Raw genomic sequence first — 12,142 nt, 5'->3', positions numbered from 1 at the left:
TGGGAGGCATTATAGCACATATTCTGATAGAAAGCTGACTTTTGGTATGGATTACAAAGAAAGGACTAGTACTAGGAAAGAAAATGAAATTAATTGCTTTGTACTGCACTTTTAAATATGTGTCACCTGTTTTACCTTGTTTTTCTTTGCCAAAAGAGGGATGTCATCTGATTAGTCCAGTCACCATGGCATATCAGAAGGGAGGCGTGCTGATTTCTGGAATTGTAATGTATTTTTTCTTCAAAATTAATTGCTTTCAAGAATATATATAGCTTCCATTTGTTGCCACTTACTATTATGAGCCATAATTTGGGACAACAGGTTCTGTCTGGTTATTAATTAAAATTATTCCCTTTTTGGATGCTTGCTATTATAAAACTTTTTATATGAAGAATGTTTTAAATATATATAAAAGTAGAACAGTATAATGAACTGCCATGTATCTAGACTATTGCAAATAATCAAAAATAGAGTTAAAAACTCCAAGTCCCCCAGAACACCTAATTAATATCTGTCACCCAACTTCATGCCTGTTTGTGCACTTAACATCTTAGGTTGTCAGATACACATGGAACCTTTTGTCTAAGCTTCAGTTTACCTTCTTGTGCATACCCAGTTAGCTTACATGTATCAGATTGTTATTGTTCATATTAGAGTTAGTATTAATGATCTACATTTACTTGGTGCTTATTTGGTGCCAGGCATCATGCTAAGTGCTTTCCTTGTATTATCTTACTGGTTTTTGTAATGACCCTATCAAGTAGGAACTATTGACATCCTCCTTATACAGAGGAAGGATCCAAGCCTTACAGAGTTCACCAGCCAGTAAATGTGGTAGTTGAGGCTTGAACCCAGGTGTGTCAAACTCCAGAGTTTTTGCTATCATTTATTAGAGCACACAGTCTCAATTAAGTATGAAAAGGGGTCAGACCACATTGCTTTTCTGTGGTATTGTAATTAGTGCTAAGGTTTGGAGCCAACCTACACTAAAGTCTGAGCTCTACTGGTTGATGTCCCAAGACTGCTGTTAGCTTTGTCTCTTCCATTGCCAGAGATCATATTTCCAGGACCCTGAGGGTAGTTAGGCAAGGATGTCAGGGTGAAAGATGTAGCTTCACCAATGAGAAGCAGTTTGGAGCTCATACACCTACACTCAGTTGATAATCACCTCACCAACCTTGCAACAGACTATTCCCACTCCCTCACCTCCTACATTTAGTCTGCATTTATAGCCTTTTCTGACTCTGTTCTTCTCAAGCCCATCCTTGGCATTTTTAAAAACCTAGTTTAGGGGTACCTGGCTGGCTCAGTTAGTAGAGCCTGTGACTCTTGATGTCAGGGTTGTGAGTTCAAGCCCCACATTGGGTAGAGAGATTATTTTTAAAATAAAATTAAAAAAAAACCCACTAGTTTAAAAAGTGGTGGGAGCATCTGCTCCATGAATTATGGAGAATGGTGATGAGTTTGGAGAAAACACCTTGCGTGTTTTATCCCCCAGGTCTCAAGTATCTGAATCCAGCCATCTCACCAATCCATTTATTTTAGTTATAGTGGGATCTAATCTAGAAATGATGAATGAATTTGTCCAAAGCTTCTTCACTACTGTAAAAATAACTCAAATTCCTCTTGAGAATAGTTAAATTAACCTAAGTCTGTTTACAACCAACCAACCCATTTTTACTGGGTACTAGCACTGTGAGAGGAACTCGAAAGGAGGATATAAAGGAAATAAACACCACATGCCCTACCTTTGAATCATTTAGGGAGAAAAGAAATACGCATAATAGTGATTAAATAATTACATTAAGGCTAGTGTTCCTTGAAGTAAGGAGACTGCTATACATAAGCCATACGATAAACTGCTTCATTTGCCCCACCTCCTGTATAATGAAGAATTTGGTAAAAAAGATAGATGCTAGAGGAGTTCAAAGAAAGGGGAGATCAGTAAAATTTTAGGTCACAAAATTTTGTGTCACAAAAGAAATAAAATTGACACTAGGCCAGGAAAGATGATTAAAAGTTGCCTAAATAAAGAGGACATTCTAGATAATGTAAACGTTGATGATGATTCCAAAATAAACTGTGGATGGTAGCCAATATGTTTTAGCTCATTTGACATGAAAAGTATACATGCATTGACTGGGGCTGATTTTCTGTGTTTATCTCATTGTTTTTTGGTCTCTAGGATGGCTTTGTGTATTCTTTTATTATTAAAGATTTACATTACAAAATAGAGGATTTTCTTCAGGTTGAAGAGCCTGTGGAACATATGATGTTTTCTCCAAGTTACCAAATGTTGCTGATTCAAACAGAGAAGGTATGCTAGATGGCATTTCTTGATGTATAATTTTCAAATATTGTAATTATTATTATCATTGCACTCCAAGAATGACAAGCATAGTGCTGCATAGTGATACTCTACTAGTCGTGACCCCTTAGGTTACAAATGAAAAAATACCCAACTTAAAAGGCCTAAATACCAAAAGGTTTTTTTGTTGTTGTAGTTACTGCTCATTTGTTTGTATTTGCACATGTAACTAAAAGGGCAAGCCCCTGAACTCAGGGGCTCCCATGATGCTGCTGGCCTTGAAAACAAGGCCATATCTTGTGGCCATATCTTGGCTCTGTTTCCTCTCTGCTGTCACCTTTTCCATGCAGACTCTTTCCTGAGATGTCAAGGGGGCCTCCTGCAACTCCAGTTTATATTTCTACCTTCATGGTGACCCTAGTGGAAAGACATCAGCTGGGAAAAAATGTCCTGGAATTTAGACTCATTGTACTTACTTGGGTCACCTCTCTACCCCTGTGGCAATTACTATGTCCAGGAGAATTCTAAGCTGTCATTGATCAGGCCTGTCACATGCCTACCCTTGAACCCTGGGTAGAGTCAACCCAACCAAACATGGATTGAGATTGGGGTCATGGATGGTTCTGTAAGAGAAGGAGAGAAGAGGAGTAAATGCAGGATAAAACCAAATGTCTACCTCAATTATACCGTTAGAACGGCTCCTAATTAGTGGAATGACCCTCAACAGTCAGGATTAGCAGCAGTTTATATTTTTAGGTAATGGCCTTAGATGGATTACAAAAAAAGGTCAATGATTTTCTACCTAAAAAAACCTTAAATTTAAATATGAAAAGATTTCACTTTCTGGTAAATATCTGAAGTTAAAACAATTATGCTAACTATGTTTTCATAAATACAGTTTTAACAAATAAATGACAAACCTAAAATATCTATGGAGAACAGGAAACAATAAAAGACATAACAGGGGCGCCTTGGTGGCTCAGTCAGTTAAGCGTCTGACTTCAGCTCAGGTCATGATCTCACAGTTTGTGAGTTCGAGCCCCACGTCGGGCTCTGTGCTGACAGCTCAGAGCCTGGAGCCTGCTTCGGATTCTGTGTCTCCCTCTCTCTCTGCCTCTCCCCCACTTGTGCTCTGTCTGTCTCTCTCTCTCTCAAAAATAAATAAAATGTAAAAAAAAAATTTTTTTTAAAAGACATAACATAACAGAAGAGAGAAAGACTGAAATAAAAATTCTAAAAGAGAAAAATACACTAACAAAGTAAAAATTAAATGGCTATGTCTGACAAAAGATTGGACATAGCCAAACAGAGAATTCATGAACTGGAAGACGGAGCAGAAGTTATCCAGAAGGTAGCTTAGAGATGCAAAAGGATAGGATATACAGAAGGGAGAGTAAGAGAAATGAATGATACAGTGAAAAAAATCTAACATATGCTTAATTGGAATCCCAGAGAGGAGAGAGAGTGAGGCAGAGACAATATTTAAAGAGATATTTAAAAAAAAGAGATTTTCTAGACTGATTAAAGACATGAATTTACAGATTCAAGAGGACCAGTGAATCTCAAGCAGAATACATAAAAAGATATCCACACTTAGACTTAACAAAGTGAAATTCATGAAAACCAAAGGCAGAGAATATGTTAAAAGCAATCAGAGAGAGAAACAGATTATTTCAAAGGAATTTCAATTAGACTAACAGCTGACTTCTCTGTGGCAATAAAGTAAGTAAGGAATAGTGAAATGCTATCTTCCATATATAGCAAGGGTCAGCAAACTATTGCCCTGTAAACCCAAACCAGCCTGCTGCTTGTTTTTATAAATCAAGTTTTATTGGAACACAGTGACACCCATTCATTTATGTATTGTCTATGGCTGCTTTCACACTACAATGGTAGAATGAAGTCATTGTGAGAGATCACATAGCCTGCAAAGCCTAAGATATTTACTTTGTGTCCCTTTATAGAAAAAAGTATGCTGACCCCTGATGTAGTGAAATGAGGTAACTACCACCTGGAATTCTACACCCAGTGAAAGTACTTTTCAGTATAGGGTTGAAAAAAAGCATTTTTAGACACTCCAAAACTGACTGTAAGCAGCAGACCATCACTAGAGAAAATTCTAAAGAATGTACTTCAAGCGGGAGGAAAATGATCCCAGATGGAAGTATTGTGTTATAAGAATGAATAGCAGTAAATGTGTAGAGAAATGTAAATGAACACTGCCTAACAGCAAAAATAATGTGAAGTTAGGTTTAGAAATAACATTGAATTAAAATCCTAGACAACAATAATGTAAACTGGAGGGGAAGGAGTAAATGGAATAAAGTGTTTCAATTTCATTGTTTACTTTCCCAGGCAGAAAGTAAGGTTTTAAGTAACCTTGTGGTGTTTATAAATTAGGTTTACATGTTGTAATTTCTTTTTTTTTTTTTACATTTATTTATTTTTGATAGAGACAAAGCACAAGTCGGGGTGGGTGGGAGACAGAGAGAGAAGGAGACACAGAACCTGAAGCAGGCTTCAGGCTGCGAGCTGTCAGCACAGAGCCTGATGCGGGGCTTGAACTCACGAACCGTGAGATCATGACCTGAGCCGAAGTCAGACGCTTAAGCGACTGAGCCACCCAGGCACCCATACATGTTGTAGCTTCTAAGGTAACCACCAAAAGATCTGAAACAGTAGATGAAATTTCTACACTATAGATGGAGAAAGTGAAATACTTTTTTTAAAAGAGCAACCCAAAACAAGGTAAGAAAAGAGAAAAAGAAACAAGTAAGAAAGTAGAAAGCATAAATTAAAATGTAATATTTAAACTCATATATATTAGTAATTACAATAAAAGTAAACCAATAATTGATTTACTTAAAAGGCAAAGGTTACAATACCGAATTAAAAAAAAAATACAAAACCCAATTATGCACTGTTTACAAGTGACACAGCTAAAGCATAAGCATACAATGAGATTGAAAGTAAATAAAAGTTTTTTAGGGGCACCTGGGTGGCTCAGTCAGTTAAGCGTCTGACTTCAGTTCAGGTGGTGATCTCACAGTCTGTGAGTTCGAGCCCCACATTGGGCTCTGTGCTGACAGCTCAGAGCCTGGAGCCTGCTTCAGATTCTTTATCTCCCTCTCTCTCTAACCCTCCCCTGCTCATGCTCTGTCTTTCTCTGTCTCAAAAATAAATAAAAACATTTAAAAAAATTTAGAAAGTAAATAAAAGTTTTTAAAAATACAGTAACATTGAAAGTAAATTTAAAAATTGAAAGTAAGTAAAATTAAGACAGAAAAAGATCTAACATGCAAACATTAACAACAACAAAAAGCCAGTGGTGATATATTTATTAGGCAAAAATCATTACTGAAGACAAATGGACTTATTTCAAGAATAGTAAAAGGTTAAATTCACCAGGAATATATAAACATTAAAAAAAAACATATGTACTAAATAAAATAGTCCCAAAATATATAAAGCAAAATGTGGCAAAATGACAAGGAGAAGCAAAGTCATAATCTCAATGGGACACCTTAATACACTTTTCTCAGTACAAGATAGAGTAAACTGTATCCCCAACATAGCAGCCAAAGTGAGAACAACTGTTGTGTTTACTCTTCAGAACCCTCCAGTGATTTCCCATGTTCTTCTGACTAAGAGCCAAAATCCTCACTGTGCTTTACAAGGCTCTTCATGATATGGGTTCTGTTCTCACTGGGCCTTGTCTCCCCCTGCTCTGCTTCTTGTTCATCCTGTTCCAGTCATGCTGGCAATCATGCTGTTTTCTTTAACTCACAAGGCATGTTCCCCCTTCACCGTCTTTGCACTGGCTGTTCTCTCTGTTTGGAATGCTCTTCCCACAGAATGCACATGAATCCTTTTTTTCCTCATTTCCTTCAAGTCTTTTCTCTAAAGTTACCTCAGTAAAGCCTTCCTTGGCTACTTGGTTGAAAATCCCACTCTCTTATTTTATCATGTCTTACCTTCTTTCCCTGCTTTATGTTTTTGAGTCTTACAAGTACTGCTGTTTAACTTACAATATATCCTATTTAGATACCTTGTCTGTTGTCTGAATGCCCCAGCAGAATGTAAGCTCCATGAGGGCAGGGAATTTTTGCCTGTTTTGTCCTCTGCTATCGTCCCAGCATGCAGAGCCATGCCAGGCCAGTGTATCCATTCAATATTTGCTGAAGGAATGAATGAAAATTAAAATCAGTAAGTATCTATCAAATTTAGACTCTACAGAATTGTATTTTTTAGACCAACAAGAACAGGAGTGTTCATGTTTAACTCAAGGAAATGTGAAGAACTCGTCTTCAGTTGAAAGCCGATTTCTTATTGCTAGTTAAGTGGCTCTACCATATTACAGTTACTTGGCAGAAAGTCATAACTTACAGGATAGATTTTTTTTGAGAGGTGAATTCGGCAGCTGAGAATGATAAATAAGTCATAAAGTAACAGCTTCAGCCCCACCTCCACAATTTCCACAAAGGCTTATTTAAAAGTTTTTATCAGTGCCCACCACTGTCTAGTATGTGATTAAGACTTACTCGTTCACCATAACAATTTTTCTGGTTTTCCACATTTCACAAATTTTTTGTATAAATATTTTTGAAGTCAGGAAGAAGTGTTATGTTTTATTCCTTAAAAAACGAATGCTTGGAATTGGAGAAAAGAAGAAAGTCCTATGTGTTGATTATTTTAAATGACGTGTGAGTGAATGAATCAATCAATAAACAAATTAAGCATCTAGATTTTAAGCTCTTCAAGGTCAAGGCCTTATTGGTGTTGATCTCTAATTTCCCTTCACCTATTCCCACACAGTGCCTTGCTCATAGTAGGCATTTAATAAATAGTTGCTGAACTGCACACACAACAATTACATCATATTTCTTTTTCTTTTCTTTCTTTCTTTCTTTTTTTTTTTTTTTTTTTTTGGTATATTTAACAGGGATCCATTTATATTTACACTTTTGGTGAGGAGCCAACCTTTAATAGAGTCCTAGAGGCTTGTGATGGGAAATTTCAGGCAATTGACTTTATCTCACCTGGAAATGAATACTGCATGGTAAGGAATATTTTAGCATTTCACGGTAGGATTTAAAGATAAGATTTTGGAAGTTTATGTGGAACCTTATACAAATAGGAGCCAGAGGGTATTAAGGATGTGGTAGAAATGCCAACCACTTCCATCACTGAATGTCCTTCCCAGTTGGAATGACATCATTATATTTTGACTTCATAACATTAAGTCTCTGAAAACATCCAGAGCAATTAAAATCTGAGGAGTTGGGGCGCCTGGGTGGCTCAGTCGGTTAAGCCTACGACTTCGGCCCTACTCATGCTCTATCTCTCTCTGTCTCTCAGAAATAAATAAATGTAAAATCTGAGGAGCCATCCTGTTTATATTCATCACCCAAGTTTTCCAAGCCAGAGCTTTAAACAGATTCATCGCTCATGAGTTATTAACACTCATTAAGCTAGTAGTATTTACCCTTTGTCAGAGTAGTATAGACCCTCTGAGGATGGAAATGAAATACTTGCCATGCACAAAATATGAATTTGACCTACTTAGGAAAAAAAACCCAACTGCTACATTTTGGAAAGAAACTGTTTTCTTCCTGGTGTTTAACTGTTTACTTTTTATTGATCTCAAGAAACATTTCATTTTTCATATGGTTTATCAACAAATCCATTAAAATTTTGGGAGTTCTAGCAAAAATATGTACAAGATCTATATGAGAAAAGTTACAAAACTCCTTTGAATGAAATCAAACAAGATCTAAATAAATGGACAGATATTCCATGCACATGGATAAGAAGACTCAAAATCGTTAAGGTATCAGTTCTTTCCAAACTTTCCAAACTTAACTTATCAGCGCCCACCACAGTCTAGCATGTGGTAAGATTCAATGCAATCCCAATCAAAATCCCAGCAAGTTATTTTGTGGATATCAATAAACTGATTCTGAAGTTTATATGGAGAAGCAAAGATTCAGAATTGCAAATACAATATTGAAGAAAAAAATGTATGACCAACACTACCCAATTTTCAAGATTTATTTTAAGGCTACAGTAATCAAGACAGTATGGTATTGGTGAACAACTGGACAAATAGATGAATGGAACAGAAGAGAGGACCTAGAAATAGATCCATACAAATATAGTTGACTGACCTTTGACAAAGGAGCAAAAACAATTCAATTGAGAAGGGACAGTCTTTTAACCAAATGGTGCAGGAACAATTGGACATCCACATGCAAAATCATCATCATTGTCATCACCATTGAGTCACAGACTTTACACCTTCCAAAAAAATTAACTCACACTGGACCTAAATGTAAAATGAAAAACTATAAATTCCCATAAAATAGCATAGGAGGTTGGCAATGACTTTTTCAACACAATACAAAACGTAATCCATGAAAGGAAAAACTGACACGTTGGACTTCATTAAAATCAAAGGCTGATACACTAGGAAAGACAATATTAAAAGAAAGTAAAGACAAGCCACAGACAGGGAGAAAAATCTTTGTAAAACATGTATCTGATAATGGACTGGTTTCCAAAATGTGCAAAGCATTCTTATAGCTCAACACTAAGAAAATAATCAACTCCAGTAAAAAAAGGAGCAACACGTTGGAATACTTTACCACAGAAAATATACAGATAGCAAATAAGTATATGAAAAGATGTTCAACATTATTCATCATTTAGAGAATTGCAAATTAAAGCAATGAGATGACACCACACACCTATTAGAATGTCTAAAATCTAAAACGTGGACAATACCAAGTGCTAGCGAGGATATTGCAGCAACAGAAGCAATTACTCATTGCCTATAGGAATCAAAATGGTATAGCAACTTTGCAAGTTTGGCCCTTTCTCACAAAGCTAAACACTCTCTTACCTTATGATTCAGCAACTGGGCCTCTTGGTATTTGAAAACCAATTTGAAAACTGGACCTCTTGGTAGTTGAAAACGTGTGCCCACACAAAAACCTATACATGAATGTTTATAGCAAGTTTATTCATAATTGCCAAAACGTGGAAGTAACCAAGATATCCCCCGGTAGGTGAATGAATAAACAAACTGTGATATATCCATACAATGGAATATTATCCAGCACTAAGAATAAATGAGCTATTAAATTGTGAAAGGATATAGAAGAGCCTTAAATGCATAATGTTAAGTGAAAGAAGCCAATTTGGGAAAAAGCTATATGATTCATTCTATGTGATGTTCGGGAAAAAGAAAAACTATGGAGACAGTAAAAAGATCAGGGGCTGCCAGGGACTCAGTGGGAAGGAGGGAGGGAAAGATGGAGGTGGAACACAGCGAATTTTTAGGGCAGTGAAACTATTCTGTAGGACACTGTGATGGCGGATACATATTATACATTTGTTAAAGCCTGTAGGATGTATGACACAGAGAGAACCCTAATACGGACTATGGGCTTTAGTCAATAATAATGTATCAATGTTGGCTCCTCAATTGTAACAAATGTACTACACTGAAGGCAAGATAATAATAGAGGAAATTTTATGTATCTGGTGGGGGGAGGGTAAGGGCAACTTTGTACTTTCTGCTCAAAATTTCTATAGTACTGAAACTGGTCTTAAAAGCAAAATCTATTAGTTTTAAAAATGTATAATTTCTTGTTTCTAGCTTTACTCCTTAAGCGATAATCCTGTTGAATTGCTAAGTGATTATGCTACATGGAAAAAAATTTTTGATTTCACTTTTCTGATCCTAAATAGTTATTATGTGTTACTTAAATTGTATTAAAGGTAATTTAATTTTTGTTTAAATCAGAAGTACTGGTGTTGTGATTGTCGTCATAATCCATACAAGTAAAATGAAGTATTATAGTAAGTCATCCAAGTCATTGACATACTAAAAAGGGATTTAGAATATGATTCTATAACAGAGTCTTGTTTTCTGTTTAGGGTTTTATTTTTCTTTCTTTTACAGACACTCACACATTCAGGGGAAGTTTGTGTTTGGTGTTTAGAAGATGGTACTTGTGCCAGCAGGATTTGTCTGAATACCCCAGTAAGTGTGGCTTAGAAATGGATTAAAATATTGAATTCTAATCTAATCTATGTTTTCATATTTACATGTCAATAGTCTATGGAAATACTTGTTACACATGCCAGTAGGGCATTTTTACCCTCTGTATGTAGAGTAATTCCGGTGTATAAAGTATATTCCGCAGCCCGGAAGATAGAATATAAGGTACGGTATTGGTGTATACCAACATTGTCTGTGGTGGCAATTGTTGCTGAGGTCCTCGTGGTTTATATCTCACTCACGCTGTAAGTTCCCTGTGGTTTGGCAGGGTCTCTGCTCCACACAGTCTCTCTCTCAGGGAGCCAGGCTGAGGGAGGCTGACTCATAGCTCCTCAATGCCATGGTATGGGAAGGGAGTGTTTGAGGGTCTTGAAGTAGCACTTAGGTGTTTTTACTCAGAAATGAGTCACCGCCCTCGGCCATAACTAGTTAAATCGCCCCATCTAACCTCAAGGAGGTCAGTTAGAAATGAAAGAAAATTGCTACTCTAACCAGCTTGAGCCAAAATTAAGGAAGTGGGAGGTGTTGGCTTAATTGACTGTAAAGTATAGAACTTGTCCGGCCTCAGATGTGGTTCCGTCCAGCAACTCAAATGATATTATCAAGGATCTTGGTTTTTTCTCTATATCTTTAGTTTCACCCTAGGCATCTTTTAGTGGTACCCCAAATGCCACAGGTGGCAGCCTCATGGGTGTCAGACCATCAAGGAAGAAAGCCTCCTCCAGTGGGAGGAGGAAAAGAAAAGAAGCTTCTCCTTTCCCCAAGGCTAAATGTCTTCTAATGTCTTTTTTTAAAATTTATTTATTTATTGTGTTATAGAGAGAAAGTAAGAGGGGAGGGCCAAAGAAAGAGGGAGAGAGAATCCCAAGCAGGCTCCACACTGTCAGCACAGAGCCTGACGCGAGGCTTGATCTCATGAACTGCGAGATCATGACTTGAGCTGAAATCAAGAGTCAGCTGCTCAACTCACTGAGGCACTCATGCACCCCATTTTCTAATGTCTTAATAACATCCCTGAACTAGTCACTGTGGACAGAGGAATGAGAAATGCTAATTGACTTAAGCTTAGCCTTGAAAATGGGAGTCAGATCTGTTTCACTGAACCTCCAAAATAGGAGAGATGGTTTCTCAATAGATATTCCAGAAATTTTCCAGAAGGAAGGTGTATGGATGCTGAGTGGCAAACCACAATTGCTCACAACACTTACCACAAGGTGATCCCAGTATTTCTGCTATGTTCATAGTACATTTTACCTAAAATAACATTTCTAAAACATAAAAGGACCAAGAAACAATGGCAATGCTATTTCTCCCTGAAATCATCATTTGATGTATTCTACAGTTCTAGATAAGATATGGATCTTGGTAGTAGGTAGGGAGGTTACAGTCCTTCCCCTTTATAAAATTAAAATCTCAATTATAAGACAAGAGGAAACATCACACCTCACATAAGAGGGATTATAAGATGCAAAGGCACGTAATTCAATGGGATATATAAAACTCACCCCAACAAATAAACCTAAAAATTCTTACCTAAAAGACTGAAATGTGAGTAGACTGCATGTTCTAGTGACAAGAGCTCATATGTATTTATTTCTGTTAGAATTACTAGAGCTTGAAGAGATCTTCAAGTTCATCACATCTCCTTTTACAAATGAGAGACATACAAGTGGTTAACAACCTACCTGAGAGTCTCTCTAATCAGGGCTTACCTTGTTCTTCTTGGCTAAAGAGAGATAGAGGCACCGTGAGAAGGCTTGCTTTCTGTA

General features: G+C 36.9%; 1 protein-coding gene across 2 annotated transcripts in view; it reads left to right on the top strand.

Moving 5' to 3' along the window:
• CFAP43 (cilia and flagella associated protein 43) overlaps positions 1 to 12,142 on the top strand; it is a 118,434-nt gene that overhangs the window by 31,863 nt on the left and 74,429 nt on the right. For both annotated transcript variants that reach the window (XM_007080308.3, XM_042960640.1), the window contains exons 7-10: positions 157 to 224; positions 2,186 to 2,317; positions 7,251 to 7,367; positions 10,275 to 10,355. In XM_007080308.3, the coding sequence (XP_007080370.1) occupies positions 157 to 224; positions 2,186 to 2,317; positions 7,251 to 7,367; positions 10,275 to 10,355 (398 nt within the window). The remainder of the gene's footprint in view (positions 1 to 156; positions 225 to 2,185; positions 2,318 to 7,250; positions 7,368 to 10,274; positions 10,356 to 12,142) is intronic.

Source organism: Panthera tigris, chromosome D2 (genome assembly GCF_018350195.1).
Source record: "Panthera tigris isolate Pti1 chromosome D2, P.tigris_Pti1_mat1.1, whole genome shotgun sequence".
Taxonomy (NCBI): domain Eukaryota; kingdom Metazoa; phylum Chordata; class Mammalia; order Carnivora; family Felidae; genus Panthera; species Panthera tigris.
The sequence above is the reverse complement of the archived record's forward strand: the minus strand, read 5'-3'. Positions and strand labels throughout refer to the sequence as shown.